This window comes from Agelaius tricolor, unplaced genomic scaffold, assembly GCF_023055355.1.
Source record: "Agelaius tricolor isolate 1412-34295 unplaced genomic scaffold, bAgeTri1.0.p SCAF_13, whole genome shotgun sequence".
Lineage (NCBI taxonomy): Eukaryota > Metazoa > Chordata > Aves > Passeriformes > Icteridae > Agelaius > Agelaius tricolor.
The window spans coordinates 5,053,998-5,076,593 of NW_027269273.1; the positions used below are offsets into that span (position 1 = coordinate 5,053,998).

The following is a 22,596-nucleotide window of genomic DNA, read 5'->3' on the forward strand; positions in this document are numbered from 1 at the left end:
AATTGGTGGTGTTTTAGTTTCTGTTGGTTGTGTTGGGGGAAGTTTGCAGTCCCTGGGAACCCCAGGCTGAGCGAGCAGAGGCTGGGAACTGTTTGGTGACTGCGTGAGGCCGGGCTCTGTCGTGCAGAAAAAGACCTGGAACCTCCTAAACTGCAGCTTGGGATTATTATTCCAGTGCACCAAGCTCTGAAGGCTCGGCAGTAATGAGCCCATCATGTGTGGTTTTGCTTTATTAAAGATGGATGTGACTCTGTGAACTTTGGAGGAGCGCGCAGGCGCACGCCAGGCAAGGCTTTGCTGTGCTGTCACAGCCTGGCCTCCTTGTGCTGTTTGTTGTTTTGTGCTATTTATTGTTTGTCTGGCTGTGAGTTTTGCTCTTTATGTGTGTTTAGTTCTTTCATGTTCCTTTTAGAGGAGCTCCCACTCAGGAGCACAGACATCAGGGCTTTGAAAGAATGGCTGTCTGTCCCTGCAGGGCTGTCTTCCAGAAAAGCTGGGAGGAATTAGACATGCAGCTCCTGTGGAATGAAAATTGGCCTCTTGATATTTAATAAACAGGGATTTGCTTATCATATAAAAAGTAGGAGAGTGCTCATTGTTTTCATTTGTACTCCTAAGTTGCCTGAGATTTGGAATTGTTATTTTTTTCAATACAGTTTTTATCTAGGCTGTGAAAAGTCCTATTAAGATGTTCATTAATGTTTCTTTTCTGGAGCCTCATTGGATAAACACGAGCAAATGTTTAGTTTTGTCTGTTTTTACAAGTGACTTTGATCATTTCACCATTCCTGCAGTTTTCCACTGAGCTAACTTTGTATCAGTCAAATTTCTTTCTAATTACAGAATTCTTCTCAAGGAAACACACGAGACCTTCTTTTGTCTGTTGATTGTGTGGAAAATTGGAGAGAGAATAGGGAACTCAGGGGAAAAAAAAAAAAAAGGCATTCTTGGGCCAGGTAGGTTTATTATTTATATTTATCATAAAAATCTAACCAAACTTTTTGAGTGGCCTGATATTTATATATATATAAATATATAATATTTTATTTATATATAATATATATAATATATTATATATAATATATAATATATATATTCTATATTATATATATTATATATATATTCTATATTATATATATATATTATATAGAGATATATATAAAAAATTATATAATATATAATATTATATATATAAGAAGAGCCACTTGGCCACCTCCACTCTGGCAAATCCACAAAATTTCAAAGTGATGGGAAGCAAGCTGGGAGCAGTTCAGTGCTGAGAGCCCATGACAAAGTTACTTTTTCAGTTCTGTTCCCATTTTACACACCAGAATTCATCAGTGGGATGGGGATATTTGGTGTGTTCCTAAATACATGATGTCACCAAACCTAATGGGAATAAATATGTATTTCACTGCCAGGCTTTGGGGGGGAACTGATGAATGGAAAAGGAAAATCTCGTGGCTGGCTGAAGAGCTGGCCCTCCTTAGCCATTCCAAACTAGTAGAATTACTGCATTTTCTCAGTAAATCTTAATTGTTTGATCCTTGTTCTGTGCCTCTTGCTGTGTCATCTGATGAATGCCATGAATTAAATATAGTACATTCATTTAAACCACCCACAAATAGTCCTTCCTCCCTATCTCAGCCCAGCCAGCTTTAAAAATAAGTGCTATGTGCTTTTATTTACCACATCCTGCACCGCATGACACTTCCAAGGATGGAACCAAGGAGAGCACACAGCAGTGCTGTTCCATGATTGGAAATTAGATTACAGATTAGAAAGCCCAGAGGGACCACTCTGACCAGATAAAACAGTGCCCTGGAGGCCACAGGACTGTTTTAATTGGGGCCAATCTAGAAAGAAACATCCAATCTTGGCATAAACACTTCCAGTGATGGATGAGCCAAAGGATGCTTGGTACATTTGAGCGGGGATCGCTCTGCTTTGTGATTTTTCAGCTTTTTGGGAAGGGCAAGGGGTCTCTTCCATGCCTTGCCTTTGATAGATTTCTCTCTCCCTTTAAATCCTGCCTTGAGAGAAGCCTGGATTTAGCTGGCCTTGCTGGGCTTGCAGTGAAAAGTGCTCCAGTGAGTGTTTGCTTCCCAGATTTCTGCAATCCCTGTGGGATTCAGTTGTTCCTTGGCCTCCTCTGCGTGGGCTGGACAGAGCTCAGCCCATGAGCTTTTCATCTGCAGCGCTGCTTCCCAAAACTGTGTCCCCAGCAGGGCTCCTTGCACTGCCTTCCTCTCACTGGATTTAAAGATTTATTTACTGGAGAAACCTGGATTTAAATCATATAAGGTGTATTTCTAGGTCTGCTTTTCCTGTGGTATATCCCTGCTGTCCTGATGGTTTTTTGGGGAGGAAACCAAGAAGTTGGTCCTATTCTTACAAAAAGAAATTGGTAATGTGGTCATTTGAGGAAATGAAGGGGACACTGTGCCTGTGATGTACCCTGGAAATAAAACCACAAAGAAAATGCAATTTATGTGAAGAACCTTCATCCTCTTCCTCCCAGCAGGCTCCTGGCACAGCCAGGGCAGAAGCCCCCTTTCCCTCCCTCCTCCCCTGCACTTTGGTTTGTTTTGTTTGGGTTTGTTTTTTTTTTTAATCCAGAGTTTAAAAGTCACCTTAAATTCTGAGCTGCTTTGACCATATCTGGAAAATTAAATATTTTTTTTAATTAAAAATATTAAAAATTAAATATTTTCTATGCTGGTGAGAGGAGTTGGAAGACATGGGGAAATCAGGGGGCAAACATGCTCAGTGACACTGAGGATGTGGCCAGGATCCCTGGCTGGCCCTGCAGGATCTTCCCACAGTTTCCCCAGGGACAGGCAAGTTCTTCTGCAATTAACATAATTGAGTGGGAAAGCAAGAATCCTGCTTGCCTCGGGGTAGGGAACTGTGGGATTAAACCTAGACACATGCAGGGGAGGCTCTGTGCTCTGGGAACATTGCTGCTTGGGATAGGTGCCCTCAGTGTGAATAAATACGTGTTTGTATTTGTATCCCAATGCTCACTGTGCTTTACACACACATTCTGCATTGCTCTGATAGAAGGGTACTGAGGAGCTTTTTATATTTATCAGACTCTCTCAGTCTTGACCCATTTTGTCAGCATATAACAAATTCTTGTCATAATCCATCATTTCTCTCCTTTTTATTTATTTTTTTTTCCTAATAAGCAGGTGATTCTCTGATTTACTTGAGTAAAACTTGGGCTCTGAAGCTGTGGGCAAAACTGGAGGGAAGGCAGCAGAAGGAGGGGAGGCTCTGTGCTCTGGGAACATTCCTGCTTGGAATAGGTGCCCTCAGTGTGTTTTACACACAGATTCTGAATTTCTGGGGTACTGAGGTGCTTTTTACATTTATCAGACTCTCTCAGTCTTGACCCATTTTGTCAGCATATAACAAATTCTTGTCATAATCCATAATTTTTCCCCTTTTGTTACAATATTTTTTTCCTGATGAGCAGGTGATTCTCTGATTTACTTTGAGTAAAACACGGGCTCTGAAGCTGTGGGCAAAACTGCCTTGGGTGAGGCCAGGATATTTTAATGAAAATCATAAAATATTCCTGACATGGGATCTTAATTCTTCATGATCTCTTTGAGCCAAAGCTGAATTAAACCTCAGACCTTGAAGTCTGGTTTAAAATCCCTTTTTAACTTTGCAGCCAGCAGTGATTCCATGGCATGGCAGGAGGTGTGTGCACCTTGGAGCTGCTGTTCCAGGGATGCCATGCCAGGAAAAAGGAAGGGAGGGATGGCAGGGAAGCCCCCCATGGGCAGGCCAGTGGGTGCCTGCTGTTCTCTGCAGAGCTCATTTGTTGTGGAAGCAGCTCTGCTGTTGTGGCGCCTGCTTTCATTAAGGCTCTGACAGTATTTCCATAATAAACCATATTTTAAAAGGGTTTATTACTCAACTGTAAAATCTGCTGCAGGCTGGGACTTGGACTAGGAAAGCTTCATTCTTTAAGTGTTTTCTGAACTTGAAAAGCTTTTTTTTTTTTTTAAAGAAGTGTGGCTGCAAAGAAATCTTTCTTTGATCATATAGATGAAATCTTTATTTATAAAAAGAAGAGTTTGCAGTCCTATAAACAATTGAAGTGGCTGATGTCGACTGCATTGCTTGGGGTATTTTTAACCATGAAATATCCATTATGGTCATTCTGCAATTTGAATACTGATGTATCTTATTTTGTGTGTGTGTGATGAAAAGTAAAAAGCCCCACTTAGGGCTGGGGCTTTAGTGCTTGATGGATTTCAAACAGCAGAGGAGAGAATTGCTGCCTGTTCATAACCTTCCTGTAAATCCCAACAAGTGTAGGAAGGGACAGTGTGATAATGCCAAGCAAAACTGCAACTTCTCCACGTGTTTAGGATGCACTTGTCCCGCTGTGCTCTGTTTGCAGCCAAAGGCCAGAGTCAGAATAACATCTTTGAATGAGGGAAGTGCATTATGGATGAACTGACAGAGCAGACCAGGACATGATTTTTGGAAAGAACTTTTTTTTCCAGATAAGTGGACAGGATTTCTTTGTTGTGTTATGTGGGGTTTTTTTTGGTTTTTTTTTTTTTTTTTTTTGTTTGTTTGGTTGGTTGGTTGTTTTGGTTTTGTTGGAGTTTTTTGTTGTTTTTTTGTGGGGTTTTTTTTTTTGGGCCTGTTTTTTTTTCTGGTTAGTCAGGTGAGAAAATGCCTGCAGATTTTCTCACCTAACCAGCAAGTGTCCTGCAGAAGGGACTGAGCTGTAATTGGTTTTCCCTTCTGCACTGGTTCTTCAGAGGCTTCTGTAGGACCAGAACCTGTGCCAGTAGGATTTCACCAGAATGCTCTGAGACACAACAAGGTTTTCCTGGTGTTTTCATTCCTCCAGAAGAAGTTTCCTCTTTTGGGCTGGCTGTTTAGGTTGAAAAGCTCTGCTGTTACTTACTATGAATGTGATAGCATTTAGCTGCTTATTCTGGATTATATTGAGGCATACACAACTTGATCCAGGGAAGAGACCTAATTCCCTGGAAGCCTGGACCACTCACTTAATGGGTTTCTGTTGCCTTTGTGACAATCCTGAGTTCCACAGAATGAAGGGATTTGTCAAAAATAAGTAGTTTCCAATCCTAGTGATTGAGACTGGGGTTGCAAGAGGTTTTTTTTTTTCCTGGCAGTTTTTGTCAGAGAGCTTTGATTGTATCATGCAGCTATTCAAAACTAGAAATGCTGTTTTTACAGCTATCATGATAGTATTTTTCATGTGGTTACAGTGGTATCAGTTTTATTCTGCAGCATCTGGGGGATTTGGTTTTGGTTTGATTTTTGTTGGGGTTTCTTTAATCCAGAGTTAAAGAGTCACCTGAAATACTGAGCTGCTCTGACCATGTCTGGAATATTAAATTAAATATTTTCTATGCTAGTGAGAGAAGTTGAAGGGAATGAAAAAGTCAGAAGGCAAAGATGCTCACTGCTCCCAGTGCTCCCAGTGCTCCCAGTATTCCCAGTGCTCCCAGTGCTCCCAGTGTTCCCAGTGCTCCCAGTGCTCCCAGTATTCCCAATGCTCCCAGTGCTCCCAGTGCTGCCAATGCTCCCAGTGCTCCCAGTGTTCCCAGTGCTCTCTTTGCTCCCAATGTTCCCAGTGTTCCCAGTGCCCCCAGTGCTCTCTTTGCTCCCAATGTTCCCAGTGTTCCCAGTGCTCCCAGTGCCTCCTGTCCAGGCTGTCCTGCCTGCAGCTCTCTGTGCTTGGCTCAGCCCCTGCCCAGCCCATCAGGGCTGTGATGTGTCTGTGTTATATTATATATATTATATATATGCATCATTAAATATTGTATAAATACATCAGGGATGGATCTCTGTGTTTCCTGCTCCAGGCTGTGCTGCAGGAAAACCAGAATTGCTGGCAGGGGTGGGGGAGTCACTGGGCTACCTTAGACTGGGGAAGTTGTGTTTGGGTCTTGGCTCACATCCAGGCTGGGGAAGGAGAGAGGGTGCTCCCCCCAAGCCTGCAGGGTAAAGAACTACTTCCTAATATCTAATCTAAACCTAATATCTACTTTTAACCTTCCCTTCTTCACTTGAGGCCATTCCCCCTTGTCCTGTCCCTCCATTGCCATGGGAAAAGTGCTTTCCCAGCTCTCTTGGAGCCCCTCTGGGCTGCTGATATGACAGGAGAGACTTGGCAGGGGTCTCACAAATTGTTTAAAGTTTGGAAATTGTTCAGTCAGTGTCTTTTCCCTGCCCTCCACAGGCCATCCCTTCCTTCCCATTCTGAGTGGAGCCTGGTCTCTCAGATGACAATAAATCACATTTGGGTTCTCCTCTGGCCCTTCAGCAAAGAAATTCATTCAGGGTTTGCAGAAACCCTCAAAGATGGAACACCAAGTAGTGAACCACCTGCTTTTGAGGACTTTCCTTTCCAGTTTTGTTGCCTCTTGAAGTGTTTTTCTGGGGCTGGCTGACCCTCTTAGAGGTGGGAATTCTCTGTCTATAGAGAAGTGCTGAGCCTCCTTACTTACCCCATCTCCCAGACATCTTTTTTCCCCCAGCTCCTTTTTAAGGTCAGAATTTGTCATTTCAGGCTGAAATTTAAGCTCTGCTCCTCCTTGCTACTCCAGCTTCCTGCATGGAAGGTACAGATCCTGCAGGGCTGCCCACTCAGGCAGACTTTGGGCCATTAGCAACTTTCCATTGCCATTTGCTTAATTGTGCACTTTTTAAAACTTCCTACCCATCTCTGCAGGAACCCACTAAAAACACCCACTGGCAGCTCCTCACCCATTTCACAGGATGGTTTGGGTTGGAAGGCACCTTAAAAATCATCCCCCTCCAACCCCCTGCCATGGGGCAGGGACACTTTCCACCAGACCTGGTTGCTCTGTTCAAGCTGGCCTTGAAAATTTCTGGATTTATTGTATTTTTAGTGTATTTTAGCATGTCTCAGCTCCTGGTGGGCCTGAATAATTTTTCAGTTGGGTTGTGTGTTGTCTCAGCCTTGTCTGAAAAGGTGGAATGAGCTCTGAGCTTGCTCGGGGCAGGTGGTGGTGCTGAGCATTCAGTTACAGAACACAGGAATTTTTTAAGTTATTATTGGGACTTTCAGCTCTTCTGCTTTTGATGGAGAGATCTGCTATGGTTCTGCTGTTCAGAAGAGTAAATAAAACCCACAGAGCATATTTGGGAGGAGAACAGCAGCTCTCTGGATGCTTCTCTTCAGCAGTGGCAGTGGAAATCTTTAAAGAGACTTTCAGACGTTCCACACCGGCCAAGGCAACTGGAATTCTGCAAGTGTGTAACCCAAAATAAAAACTCCCTGCCAGTTCAGTAAAAGGAGCCATCCCATTGTTCCTTCTGAGTTCAGGGAGACAGAACATCTGGCAGAAGTGTCTGTTCATCTCAGTTTTTATGTGAGCCTTCCTTCTGGCCTGCCCCTCTCTGGAAACCTCCGTTCTGTGTTTCCCTCCTTTACTTCGGGTTTCCCTTGATTCATCCTTCACTTGCTTTTTAAGTACTGTTCCCTAAAACTTTGACACTTTTCCCTCAACTTCTTTTGTTTGTAAATCTGTTACCTCTACTGTATTTTCTGTTGTCTTTTCCTCCTGTCCTGTTGCCTTGCATTTAATGTTATTTTTCCTCTGTACAAACTGCCTTGCTTTTCTCATCTGCCCTTTTGCTTCTTTCCCTGCTCCTTTATCCAGTCCCAGTTTTTTCCCCTTTTCCCTCCTGCCTATCCCTTTGTATCCACTTCAGATTCTTCTTCTGCTGGAACACAGCAGAAATTATGTTTTTCCCCTCTCCCTTGCCCTTTTAGTTACTGAAATATGCACATAAGAATTCAAATGGGCTTCTAAAAATAGCAAAAGGATAAAACTGTTTGTTTCAGCTTTTCAGTCTTTGCTTTATTAGAACTTCTGGCAGGAAAGGCTCAGAAAGTCTAGAACTAATTCAGCTGCAGGGAACAAAAAAAAAAAAAGGCAAAAAAAAGGCAGCAAAATAAAACCTAGAAAGAAATATGGCCACAACTTATTTGATTTAAAACCACCCAGAATAAAACAAAAGCCCCAAATTTCATGTGTGCTCTGTCTATGGACAGTGTCAGTGTGGCATGTGTAATCCCAAGTGGCATTTTATGTCCTTGATTTCTGTCTCTTGATTTCTGTGAGGAGGTTTGTTGTGTTTTTCACAGTTCTGGTAGCTCAGATGAAACCCAGCAGAGCTTGGTGTGGGTTTAGAAAAGGAGAGGTTTGTCAGGTCCATTTTTAGAGGAGATGAGAGTCATGTAAAGGGTGAAAGATCTGATGGATGAGAATTCCTTCCTGCAGGAAATGTCTGTCCAGGCTGGCACTTGTGGAGCCCTGGCATTTTCCATTGTCCAAAAGCTTCTTCTTCCCCAGCAAGAGGATTTGCTTTGTAAGACTGCTTAAAGAATTCTCAGATGAAAGTAAATGGATTTGATTTTTTTTTATTATCATCCTGTACACAATATTATGAATGTTAAACTTGAAATTCCATCCAAATTTGGATCTGTAGATGTTAGTGAGGTGATTATAAAGATCCTCAGCCCTGTGGTGCTCCAGTGTTATGTAGCTTTATCTCAGGATGAGGATTCCTGAGATTGTGTGTCCCAGATTCTCCTGGACTAATTATTACAGTGCAGAAACCTCCTAAAAATAAACTTTCTCATTAGCTACTAGGTTTTATAGCAACTTTTCAAAAAATTAGTATTTTCCTCTTGGAAGAATAAACTTTATTGCTTTATTTCCTTCCCCATAACCCCCTGAAGTACTGGTAAGGCAAAAAGGCACCAAAAAAAAAAGTGTTTGGAGTGAATAAAAGGCTGAGACAGGGAGCTTTTGGATATGATTATATATAAAGATTATATATGTATATAAAATATATAAAAAATATATTTTATATAAATATGTATATTTATATAAAAAATATATATGATTATATATATCTTTATATATAATCATATATATATATGATATGATTATATATATATCATATATCATATGATATTATATATATTATACATCATTATATATCATATATATATATATGATTATATATAAAGATAATCACAAAAAGCTTCTAGTGCCAGGTAGTGGAGTTCTGTGTTTGTATATATATATTATATATATAAAACCATATATATTTACATATATAAATATATATATTATATATATAAAGATTATATATAATATAAATATATATTTATATATTTATATATATTTATATAAAAATATATAAAGATTATATATATCTTTATATATAATCATATTTATATATATATGATTATATATAAAGATAATCACAAAAACTTCTAGTGCCAGGTAGTGGAGTTCTATGTTTGTGTGTGTGTGTATATATATATATATATATATATATATATAAATGTTCTGTGTTTGTATATATATAATATATATAAATATATGTATTTATATAAAATATATATAAAGATAATCACAAAAGCTTCTAGTGCCAGGTAGTGGAGTTCTGTGTTTGCACAGGCAGAATTGTGGTGGATTGTATGGAGCAAATATTTGTTTTCTCTGGTGATGAGGAGGGAAATGAGTGTCTTTGCCTTGTGTCACCTCTCTGCCTTATCCCCTGCTTTCTTCCCTTTAAACCTACTGCACCTCCCTCCTGCTTGTCTTCCAGGTGTTGACAAACCAAGCTCAGTTCTCTTGGCTGTGTCTTAGCAGGATGAGAATTTACCCTCTGAAATCATTTGTATGCCTTTAGAAGCTTGAAAGCCTCATTGGGAGTTTAAATTACATTTAAATGGATTCAGTGTTTCAGCTCGTGATGAGATTTCTCCCAACAGCAGAAAATCACAGACTTCCTCCAAATATAATTTAGGGGTTTTTTTTGTATTGCAAATATTTGTGTGTGATTTGTCATTAATTTCCTAGCACCACTGGCATGTCCCTGTGCCAGTGCCTTTCCTCCTTTCTCACTGGTGACTTTGTCATCCTGATCTTTTTGCACGTTCCACAGCAGGTGGAATGAGCAGGGGGATTTGATATTTTGTGAGTTTTCAGCTCACCCATCCAAGGCAGAGCACAGAGCTTTATCAGATGGGAAAAATCATCTTTTTGCTGCAGCTCTGCTCTCCTGGGGGGCTTCAGGAATAGAATCATAAGTTGGAAGGGACCTTAAAACTCATCCCATCCGAGCCCTGCCATGGCAGGGACACCTTCCACTGTCCCAGGCTGCTCCAGCCTGGCCTTGGGCACTGCCAGGGATGCAGGGGCAGCCCCAGCTGCTCTGGGCACCCTGTGCCAGGGCCTGCCCACCCTGCCAGGGAACAATTCCTCATTCCCAATATCCCACCTAACCCTACTTTCTTCCAGTTTGGAGCCATTCCCCCTTGGCCAGGCCCTTGTAATGAGTCTCCATCTTTTTTGTTGGCTGCTCCAAGCACTGAAAGGTCAAAATTTGGTCACCCCAAAGCTTCTCCTCTCCAGGCTGAAGAATCCCAGCTCTCAGCCTTTCACACTAAGACTGCCTTCAAACCCCTTTTCTCTTTGGGATTTGTTCTCTGCTGCAGTGTTTTTGGTTTTTTTCCTTCTGTGCTTTCATACTGCTCTGTGCTTTCCTGTGGTGGAAGCAGGATAGATTGGGCAGCTGATAAGATATTTCCTGTCAGGAATCACCTCCATAAGGGGATCATTCTTTGCAGATTTAATAAAAGAAAACCATACTAAATTCTGGTTTTGTTTGTACCATCGTGGCTTGCATCTCTTGGAGAAGTCAGGTGTCCAACTTATTTCAAGTTACTGCAAATTTACTAATCAGGTTTTTATTCAAGCACAGCACATTATAAACCATCAAACACTTTTCTGATGCATCTATCTGAAGAGACAATAAATGTCTCACTGTTCTCTGTCATAACCAAAAAAAACCATTCAAGACTTGTCTTACTCCTAATTTGTTTTTTTTTTTGTCTAAACCAGATCCAAAGGGAGGATCTGGGGAATATATAAATATAGGAATAAATAATATTTATATATTTATATATAAATATATGAATAATAGGAATCTGAACAGGAAGAGGATAGTCTGAGATTTGCCCCAGTACTTCAAGGTTTTGCAAAATCCCCATCAGCATGCACTGAGGTTCTGCTCAGGAGGGGGTGGAAATGAGCAGAGCTGGTGGAGGACCCATCTGAGGATGGTAAAATACAGAGGCAACTCCAGGCCAAACCCCTGGAAGGAGGAGAAGCAGCCTGGAAGCATTTAAGCTAAATTGTGTGACAGATAGAAACTCACAGTCATTAATAATATCAAAAAAGGGAGGCTGTTTATGATGAATTGAGAAAACAAAGCTTAATGCTGAGAATGAGCAGTAGGATAGACATCCAGAAATTCCCTACAGATGTGCAAGGTCATTTAGCTCCCCAGCAAGCATTTTTCTTAACTAAGTAAGGCAGCAGACAGACCCTTCAGTATTTAACAGAGTCTTTCCTTAGCAGTAAAAGCCACATGGGAAGCACAGCTGGACTGCCAGGGAGGAGGGGATGGCAGCAAAACCCTTCTTGGCTGTGCCTTCCTCTTCAGCTCTGCCTTTTTGGGAGGAGGGGGACTGCTAATTCCCACAGCATCAGGAGGAAGAGCATCATAATTCAGATTCAACAGGAGAAAAGCTGTGCCTTGGGGAGGTGACCGTGGGAGGGAAGGAGGTGGCTCCTGTGCAGGTTCCTGCTCTTTGTGATCCCCTGGAGTGGCTGCAGCTCTGCATTCCAGAGGCTCCAGAGGTGATGGGGTGGCTCAGGGGCCTGTGGCTCCTCAGCCTGGAGGAGACAGCTCTGTGTCAGGAGTGTGGAGCTCTCCCCAGCACTGGAAAGCCCAGGAAGGCTGCTTGGAGTGACTCAGAACATTCCCAAAAGCAGAGGTCCAAGTAGAGGTAATACTGAAACTTATTAGTCCAGCCTGAATGGGGGGGAAAAATCCCCTACAAGTCACCCCAAGGGGGTTCTTTTCAAAGTTGAATGCAATTTCTTTGACTTTTTATGTGCACAGCTCTACCCTGTACTCCTTCCTTCTGCATCCTCCTGGTAATGAACCAGATGCACTTTAAAAAGAGAAGAAAATATGTTAATATGTCCTCTTAAGTGGAAATTTCCAGAGGCCAGCTGAATCCTTCCTCAATAATTAATGCCTGAAAGCATTTTCCTCCAGTTCTGATTTAAATGGAAATAGCTTTGGTGTCTGATATTGTAGAGCTGCACTGCACTGCCTGGTATTGCTTTTTACAGGCCTTGATGTGAGCTGGGCAACAAGGAAGGGTTTCCAGGAGTCTGCCTTTACTGGCACCTTGTGGGAGAATCCCAGTTGCTGTGTCCCAGCCCTACAGGCCATTAGGGTCTTGCTGCAGCCCAGAAACCACAAACACCAGGCAGATCTAATTCAATTTATTTATGTGTTTCTTCTGCCCGAGTCACAGCACGGAGCAATAATCCAACCTCTTGCTTCGTTGCCTTGAAAAGCCTTTCATGCAATTTCAGCAACTGGTGGAATATTTAAAGAAAAGAAATCCTCCTGGCTTTATTATTCAGCTCAATGCTGTGTGTACAGTAGGTGAAGAAGTTATTTGCTAAATGTTTTATGATGGTGATTATGTAAGTAATGAGCTTTTTACATTTTGGCACCAGAGAGTACCAGAACTGTGTGGAGTACTTTGGAACTTGATGTAGGAAGGAAGCTTAATTTGCAAATTAATCCAGTTTCATCTTCCTGCTGTGCCCTGTCATTACAGAGGACTTAGAGGAGCTTCCTTCCTACATCAAGTCACAGAGTAACTTCTGCAAATTAATTTGCAGATTAATCTGGGGGAAATGTGACAATGAGCTTTATTTTTTATAGCCAGGCTTTTCCAAGTCTCTTACCTCAGAGGTAAGATCTTACATCTATGTAGAGATCCCCGAATAAATCAGATTTTCTTAAAGATGTCTTTGGTTTCTGTCAACATCAGTGCCAGCCACAGGAGCTAGTTGGGCTCTGTGAGAATAACACAGTAAAAATGTGGTTTTGTATGGAAACTGGATTTGCAGTCCTGCTAATCTGCCATGTGTATCATCTGCATCTCCCTCTGAATGCTTACAAAGCAGGAACTGGAGTGTACACGTGCATTTTATGTTTTATTTGAGCTTTATTGACTAATTTCTCAGGGTTCTTTCTAAGTGAATCTAAATTTCCAGGCATGCCCAAAATCTCCTGGAAAATTCTGGGCTCCTTAATTCCTTGCTGGAAGGAGTTACTCTATACTGGAGGCTGCACAGCCAAACCAAACTGGAAGAAATTTCCCAGCTGAAATGTGGGTATTTTGAACCATGACAGGACTGGCTTCCTTTCCCCAGGCAGGTTGTGCTGTAACCACAGGAAGGGTTTGGGTGCTGAGAAACACTCAGTTATTGTCTTCTCCTTTAGTTCTACTTGCTTGTAAATGTCATATCCTGTTCTTCCCGGGGTGGAAGCTTAGCAGAGGTTCACATTTTGAAGTGTCATTAATTTTGGATCAAAACCATGGATGCAATAACCCACAGGGAGCTGCATTTCCATGCTGTGGTGTGTGGGCATGGCACGACCAGATTTTGGGTTGAGAGTCAGCCTCTGCCCTAGCTGCTCATCCCTCCAAATAACCAGTTATTGGAAAATTGAAAAACTGTTTTCTTTATGAATACAAACATGAGGAAATGTGAATATGATGACAGCATTTGCATTAAACCCACCTGAGAGTGAGCATGCTGGCTGGAGAGAGCAGTGTGGAGCTGTGCGTAATGCAGGGTAAAAATATGGAGTTGGGGATGGAGGACAGTGGTTTGCCAAATTTAAAAATTTAGTTGTCTGTTAAAAGTAACAAAAATTATTATTGCTTTGGAGAACAGAGCTGGGTTTTGGGTTTTTTTGGAAAAAAAGTATGAGTTGAGCATTGAAGTGTTTGGCAAAGATGCCACAGAGCTTCTCCCCTGGTTCCTCATCCCTCCTCTCTTCTTTTTAATTTTTTAAATTTTTTTTTGCCCTTCCTCCAGGAGACAGGAGTGGGTGGCTCTCAGCCCCTGTGCCAGCTTTGCCCCCTGTTCTAGGAAAGGTGCAATTCCATTCCTCTGTTGGTTCAGAACTTGAACTCGTGTGGTTGTGCAGATGAATGGAAATGTTTCTAGTGAAAATGCAAGGTTTTAGTTTAATACTGAGTGAGATACTGAGGACAAGGAGCAATGGCCATAAACTTAAACACAGGGTGTTCCACCTCAACAGGAGGCAGAATTTGTTTCCATGAGGGTGGCAGAGCTGCCTGGCAAGGGTGTGGAGTCTCCCTCTCTGGATTCATCCAAGCCCACCTGGAGGTGCTGCTCCTGTCTTGGCTGGGGGTTGGACTGGATCATCTCCAGAGGTCCCTTCAGCCCCAACTCTCCTGTGATTCTGTGAATTCCCAATCATCTCATCAAGAGCAGCTGATGGACAGTTATCCAAGCTTAGTTCTCAAAATCAGAAACTTCATAAAAAAACTCCGTTGTGCTGCCTTTTTCTCCCCCAACATCTCTTTTCTTCTTCATCATCTACATTTCTACATGTGCCTTTCCTTCATGTGCCACAGACTTGAGATAACAAAGCTTTGTGCCAAGTGAGCCAGGGCTGCTGTGATTTGAAGTAATTATTTAGGTCCTTGTTCTTGCAAACACACATATAGAGGTGAGCAGGGTTATTCCAGCATTGGGAAGAATATCACAGCAATAACTGCATTTAGTGACCATTTCAGTGCAGACACAGCCATGGCTGGTTTTAACTGTTACTCTGCCTTTTTAAAAATTAAAAAAAAAAACCCAAAACCAACCCAACAAACTTCTGAGCTGTTTGATAAGGAAGCTGGATTAAAAGTGGAGCCTTTCTCATAACCTCTGCTCCCTCCCACGCAGAGCAGCAGCGGGAACGGGCCGCGGCCAGCGCGGTGGCACGGGGCCAGTGGCATGGCCACTGCTGAGAGCCTGGCCTGCAGGGCCTGTCCTTTGTCCCCACGCAGCTGGAGAGCTCAGGGCAGCAGCTCCTGCCTCTGGAGAGCAGTGGGAGAGGTCCCTGCTGGGCAAGCAGAGGTGCCCATCCAAGCAGGCTGTGGTGTGTGAGTGAATGTTGTGATAACGCCAGCCCAAGCCACCTCCTGAGCAGGCTGTGACAATGAACTGTCCCTGCAGATACCATCTGAGCTGCCCATTCTGCTGGGTGAATCTCTGGAGATCCCTCAGCCTGATACCTGAGCTGAAAATAGCTTTGTAGCCGTTTAACCACAGTTTCCTTTTCAGCTTTCAGAGCAGTGGTGGGCACTGGGCACTCACAGATGCCCTGCCATCAGCAGAGTCTGGGTCATGTGTGGGGATTTGCTGCAAGTAGAATCTTAAGCAAAGCAGGCTAAGGAAGCCACAAAACCTCTTGGGGCACAGGGTCAGTGGTGGGGTTATTGAGGGCATAGCTGTGAGAGAGGCAGGTGGTCACTGAAATCAAGTAGGAGGAAAAATGAAGAAGGTGGAGGAAGCTGCAGGGTGGCTGGGCAGTGACAAAGTCACAAAGTTCAAGCCAGGCTCTAATGCTATTCCCATCAAAATGGAATTATTAGAATAAGAAGTTTAGAGTGAAAGAAGTTAAGGTGAAAAAGAGCCATCTTCTCCTGAAGTACAAAGTCCAGCAGCCTCATATTTTGCAGTTTTTATAGCACTTTCATTCCTTCAAAGTACTGCCAAAGGGGTTTTTTTTTCCTTACTGCTTTGGTGGCTGGTCATGTCTATTAGCTCTAGATTTAGTCACCTTGGCAATACCTTAATAAGGGATTTTGAGCATTCTAGGCAGTGGCTGCTGTGCACTAAAGCAGAAGATAGTTCTGGCTGTTTGTTACCCTTTCTTGGAGCTGCTGATTGTCAGGATGCAAAATCCCCCCCTGCCACTCAGCAAGGCTGGCTGGTGAAACAAAGTGAGGGTTTTCCCTCTCATCCCTGGAAGCCTTTAAAGCAGGATCTTGGTTTCTTTGCCCAAGTTTGCCCCCACACCCTTGGGGTCATGCAAGATCTGGCTGCAGGCGTCCCAGCTGAGCTCTGATGTCATGTGGTGACTTCATGGGGACATGAATCCCCACAAGCTTTTACCAGTGCTGAATTAGCAATAGTGAAACTTTCCAAAACAAGTCTTGTTTTAAATACATATCACATGGCAGCATCTGGTGTTCCCTGCAGTCCTGACATGGTTTCAGCCCCCTGAGTCCTGCACTGAGCCATGGTGGCTCTTGCCCATCTCTGCTTGCACAAAGGTGCAGCAGGGAGCCCAGCCCTTGCTGGATTCTCTGACAATGGCCAGGAGCTGGTGGTGAGGGATGCAGCTGTGCCCTCCTGCAGTCCCTCTCTGCAAAGCAGGGTGTCTTCCCACTGCCAGAAGGCAGGGCTGGATGGGATATTGGGAATTAGGAATTGTTCCTGGCAGGCTGGGCAGGCCCTGGCACAGCTGGGGCTGCCCCTGGATCCCTGGCAGTGCCCAAGGCCAGGCTGGATGGAGCTTGGAGCATCCTAGCACAGTGGAAGGTGTCCCTGCCCATGGCAGAGATGATTTTTAAGGTCCCTTCCAACCCAAACCAGTCTGTGATTCCGTGATGTTGCAACCTCCTCCTGCACTTTCTGGCAGAAAGAGCAAAAAGCCCGGGGTGAAACCTTGATCACCCCAGTCAGTTCCAGGCTGTTGGAGCAGCTGGGTTTATTTTTGCCTCCCTGGCTCTGTGTGGGAGGCTGGGCTCCCTCCTTCATGGCATGGTGCCCGTGCTCCCAGCCTGCCAGCTCCAGCCTTGGCCCTGATGGCATCTCTGGGTCCTCTCCTTCCCACAACACCAGTGAGGCAGCGAGGTGACATTAAAGCCCTGGAACAGCAGATAAAAGGCCCTGGCTGTATTTATTGAGTGCTACAGATAAGTAATCCACTCTGCTGTCAGTGTCTGCAGAAACAGCAAATAAAGTATACATGGCCCTTGCTTTGATGTGATGAAATCTCCAGAGGACACTCACTTCAGTGGTGCTCACAGTGCAGCTGGAGCTGAGTCTTGCAGTGGAAAATACAAGATTTTCATGTCTTCATGCATTGCTTTAAAAATATCACTATGGCTCTATGCTGGGCAATTCTGTGTTCTAAAAGCTTGGGTTGTTTTGTTATTTTGGTTTTTTTTATTTTTTTTTTCCCCAAATGTTATTAAAATCATCGTAACCGTTTTTGTTGGAAGGGGAAAAGTTAATAGTTATTTTGTGGTTTCATACCCAGCGTTAAAACAACAGTCTGGTTTTCATTTAAACCAATCAAAGTATGGAAATTCAAAATGAAGGTTCTCTCCATGTCCTTAGATCAACTTGTTGGCCTTGCTGAAATGCATAATGGATGGAGCAGGGGAAAAACCTCAATCCTACAGCTCTTAGCTTTGTTTTTGCACATAGCTCAGCTTTTTTTGTTGCTGGATTTCAAATTTGACGTCACTTTCTTGCCTGGCTTCTCAAGCTATAGAAACTTCCTCCATTTGGTAAATATGCAGCTGCTTAGAACCCAGTGAACCACAGACTTTTTTTTTTTTTTTTTTTGAAGAACCTAAGCGGTAGTGAAGGAAATTAGTTGGCAAACACACGTCAGTAATTGAATTAATGCACTTTCAAATTTTCAAATTTTGGGGTATGAAGCTGACTGTTGGGGATGATGGGTTTTAGTCAGTTCTGGTTTATGGTGTGGTCAGAAAGAGACCAGAGGCACAGCTGGGGCACAGGAAACCCCAGGCAGCCCCAGGGGAGCAGCCCTGGGATGGGGTGCTGGGGGATCCCCATGCTGAGGGATGCCCTGATGTGGCCCCAGTGACCTGGGACAGCTGCCCTGAGCCTGGCCAGGGCTCCAGGGCCCTCCTGCTTCCAGCCTGCAGGTTCCCTCCCAGCTCTGGCTTAGCCTGGGGGTCTGGAGGAACCTTTTTTCTCAGAAAGGGGTGCTCAGGCCTTGGCAGGGGCTGCCCAGGGAGCTTTGCAGTGCCCAGCCCTGCAGGTGTCCCAGCAAGGGCTGGAGGTGGCACTCAGGGCTCTGGGCTGGGGACAAGGTGGGCACTGGGCACAGCTGGCACTCCATGGGCTGGCAGGGATTTTCCAGCCTCAGGGATCCTGTGTGAGCTCCTCTGGGGTTCACATGTCACCAGGTGAGCAGCCTGTCACTGTCCCCAAGCACCTGCAGGCGCTGGGCACTGCAGCCTGTCCTCAGCCTGTTTCTCCTCCTTTCCTCTCCCCAGGTTTTGTGCCTTGGTCAGTGTTTCTTTCTGCTCTCCCCATTTCTCTGTTCCCCAGCATATTCATGGGGAAAATGTGAAAAAAACTCCCCAGGTTTTTTCAGGTTTTTTTTTTCCCCTTGGGGACATTTCAGGGTGGGTTTCTGGTGGGATTTGAGGTGGAATCTGACTTGTGATCCTCTGATATGCTGGGCATTAGGTCAGGCTGATGGGGGAGACCCACCAGGAGCCCCTCAGCTGGGAGAGCTGGCAGGACACAGTGCTGTGCCATGAGTTTGGTCAGCCTGCCCCATTGTGGGGTGAGCTGTTCCTTTCTTCATGCAGCATCAGCTGAGCTGTTGTCTCTGCTGTGTGCTGCTCCAGCTCACAGAAGCCTTGGACATCCATCCAGTCACAGGAGGAGAGAGACATGGGACTGAGCTCCACAATTAGCCAAGCTGGTGGATTTCCCTGTGGCATGAAATTAAATAGTATTTGAATGCTCACCGTGGGGCTAATGCTACTTTGTGCAGCTTTTTATGAAGATTACAAAATTGCAGCAAAAAGCAGATCTTGCTGTAATTAGAAGATAGAAGAGTTAATCATAGGGAGGAATTAGGATTCATGCTTGCTCTGAAATTTTCCAAACTGCTTTAAAATTCCTTCAGCTGAAGGAGCTGAACTTCACTCTGATGCTTTTGCAGGCTGAAGTGTGGTTTTCTTCATTCATTTGAATTGCAGCACAGAAGTCACAGGGCTCTTCTCCCCAGAGGTTCAAGAGGCTCTGAGTTCATTTTGTTGATATGTGAAATCATTTTGGTGCTTGTCGAGCCATATGACCATTTACTTGATGTCCTTGAGGGAACCCAAGCATTTTATTGCTATTTATTCACCCTTTGAGAGAAGATTTGAAACAAAAAGTCACCAAAATCATGGAAATTTCAAGTTAGAAGGGAGAGCTGGGTGATGAACCCCCAGCAGCTGGGGGAGGGTCGTGTGTGAAGGACACACTCCACATAATGCACCATTAAAACTTCATGAAGAGGTGTCCCAGAAAAAAAAAAATACCACAAAGCACAGGGCTTAATATTAAATTCTTAGTTTTAGCAGTCTGGTCATTTTCAGGAAGGAATAATCAGCTTAACCGCAGCATTCCCATATTTAATGTTCTGAGCGGAGAGGGATTGTCTGATTTCCTTTTCCCCTTTTTTTATTTATTTATTTTTTTTTCTCTCTCTTTTCACAGTAATTAATGAAAGTCAAAAGCAGCAACTGGAATCTGTGAGCTACTCATCCCGTTATGCCCTGGGACTGTTCTATGAGGCTGGCACAGGGATTGGTGTCCCCTGGGCTGCTCGCTACGTCGCCGATAATCCCTGCGTGCGCTTCATCTCCATCGATAACAAGAAGCGCAATATAGGTCAGTGCTCCCATTATTCCCCTTAAACACAGCCACAATGGAGGGTGCAGAGCATGAGAAATGCTGTTTAATTGAGTGTTGCTGCTCTGAACAGAGGGAGTGTTTGACTCCAGTGTTTAACTCCCGGCCGCGGCGGATGGCGTTTCATGTCGCCTTTGGCCTGTAATGAAGCGCACAATGAGAGCGGGCTGGCCCTCAGAAAATCAGCCCCCAGCACATGGTTTATGTTACTGCCTTTATGAGACCAGTGGCAGGGGATTTGAGACATCAAAATGTTGCTATTCCAAGAAAGAGCTGGGGTTCCTTTGTTTGAACAGTGATCCGTGCACTCGCCGCTTTGTCTCCTGTCACCCATTACTCTGCAGCTCCTGCTCTCTCCTCAAGGCTTTGGAAGCAAGAATGACTTGGGTAATTGGAGCTGCTCAGCCCAGTTCAGTCAGCCAGGCTGCTTCTGTGACCAGGGAGAGTCCCTGAAATGGCTGCATGTGCTTGGTAGGGCTTTGGAGAATATTCCCCCAAGACAGACCCTTCTCCTGTCTTTCTGGAGGATGGCAGCTGAGGAAGTGTGTGTTTTATTTATTAAATGTGTGTCACCTACCAGGAGTGGGCTGGCATAGAATAGCTCAAGAAAAAACACCTGCAGACCAGTCAGAGTCACAGAATCCAGCATGGTTTGGCTTGTGAGGGACCTCAAAGACACAAAGTTCCACCCCCTGCCATGGGCAGAGACACCTTCCATCATCCAGCCTGGCCTTGGGCACTGCCAGGGATGCAGGGGCAGCCCCAGCTGCTCTGGGCACCCTGTGCCAGGGCCTGCCCACCCTGCCAGGGAACAATTCCTCATTCCCAATATCCCATCCAGCCCTGCCCCCTGGCACTGGGAAGCCATTCCCTGTGGCCTGGCACTCCATTCCCTGTCCCAAGTCCCTCCCCAGCTCTCCTGAAGCCCCTTTTAGGCCCTGGAAGGGGTTCTGAGAACTCTCCAGAGCTTTCCCTTCTCCAGGCAGAACACTCCCAGCTCACTCAGCCTCCTCCTTATAGGAGAGATTCTCCATTCCTCTGTGCAAGCACACATTTGTTGTTTGCCCTAAGAATTTAGCCTGTTGATCTGAAAAGAGTGAAAACAAAACAGAAGAATGGCTGGACTGGCCAAAATAAGGATGCAGCCACCCTGATGTGCTTTCTCCAGCAGAGACTTAGGTGAATATGTGAAAAAAGAGCCTAAGGAAAGCCAAATACAGAGTGATATTTTTTCCTCTGGCATTGTCTCCTTGTTACTGACAGTGTTCAGCTGGAGATTTTCTTGCATCTGAGATTCTGTTGCCATTGTTGTGTTCAACAAAAAATACCTGATAATTAATAGGACCTTCTGATATTGTCCTTCCCAGTGTCAAGGAGGAATTCACCCATACTTTCCCCACCTCTCTGCACATGTGGTCTCAAAGCCCCAGCACCAAGAACAGCAAATATGGAACTGTGATGGAATTATCAAACAGCTTTGCTGTCTCCAGATGCAATTGAACCAAGAACAAAGCACATTATTTGGGGCATATTGTTAACAAATATGTAGAAAGTACCAGAACATCAGTATTGACACATACCTTTCTCACTGAAAATTTCCTTTGAATTGTGGGAGAGTTCTGTTTATATGAGCAAATTTTTCCAAGAAGAACAAATTGTGTGTGTGTGTGTCTCTTCCTAGGAGACAGGCTTTAGACAGCACAGGCAAGGGAGGTTGAGTGTGAAATTTATTTACATGTGAAGTCCTGCAACCAAAACACATGAATAAAAAGTTCCTTTATGCTTGTTTTAGCACATATGCAAGTATTTTGCATCTGCATTTTTCTTCCTGTGCTTCCTCTGCCCTGCAGAAGATTTCAGTGGGAGGCACAGGAGCACCTCGCTGTCCCTTTTAACTCCACTCCACTCATCATTTTCCCACTTTTTTGTTCTTCAACCTTGATTATTTGGACTCATCTGAAGAAGAGGATGGTGACAACCAAAAAGTAAACATTCAGAGAAAGCAGAATTGCTGGGTGAGGCAGCTGAGATCTTCCAGGGCAGCCATCATTCCCTAAAAGCCGTCACTTTCTCCAGTTGTTTCTTCACCTGATGTACCCACAATAAATGGAGGCTTATCTCACCCTCACTGGCACCTCAAATAATAGCTTTTTCATAAACAGCCTTGAACAGTAGAGATCCAGAGAAAATAACTAGTTATTTTCTTGTAGTTGTCCCCTGCAGAAGGTTTGGAGCTGGATGATCCCCAATCCATTTTATGATTCTATGATCCCGTGAGCTTTCTGCTGAGGGACTCAGAGAACATCTCCCTGAAGCAGCTAGTCCAGCCCTCCAAGGCCAGCAGCAAAGGCTGTTGGAAGCCCAGACTGTCCTTGTCACTTGTCTGAGATGTGGCAGTCCCTGCCTCGACTCAGTAAAGCAGAGCCATCCAACTCGTGGGCGTTGCACCAGCGAAACCCAAACCGGCCTCGTTGTTGTAATCACACAGCAGGGTGGGTTTGATAAAGCAATTTCCCTGGTGCCACCAATTCCTGGTGTAACCAGGAGCCTCCAGGAGGGAAGGCTTTTCCCAGCAGCTGAGGATCCCAGCTGCTGTGGGCAGAATCCCATGCCTGCTGCAGAGGTGATGTTACGTAAGGGAGAGCCCACCAGAAGCGTGTGCTGAATTCCCCGTGTGCCGTGCATGAATATTAAACACTTTGTGGGATTGGCTGCCTCAAACACCCCATCCATATTTATACCAGGTCGGGGGGGACAGTGGGAATTCTCCAGCATCAATTATTTCTGGAATACTGCAGTCTTTGCATCTCTCTGCATTCCAGGAGGACTAAAGATAGATGACACATCAAAGGGGAAGTGGTTCCTTTCTTTTGCTCCAGGATTGTGGGGTTATGTAATTCAA

General features: G+C 44.2%; 1 protein-coding gene across 6 annotated transcripts in view; it reads left to right on the forward strand.

Moving 5' to 3' along the window:
* RNLS (renalase, FAD dependent amine oxidase) overlaps positions 1 to 22,596 on the forward strand; it is an 81,691-nt gene that overhangs the window by 26,471 nt on the left and 32,624 nt on the right. For all 6 annotated transcript variants that reach the window (XM_071438551.1, XM_071438553.1, XM_071438554.1 and 3 more), the window contains exon 5: positions 19,500 to 19,673. In XM_071438551.1, the coding sequence (XP_071294652.1) occupies positions 19,500 to 19,673 (174 nt within the window). The remainder of the gene's footprint in view (positions 1 to 19,499; positions 19,674 to 22,596) is intronic.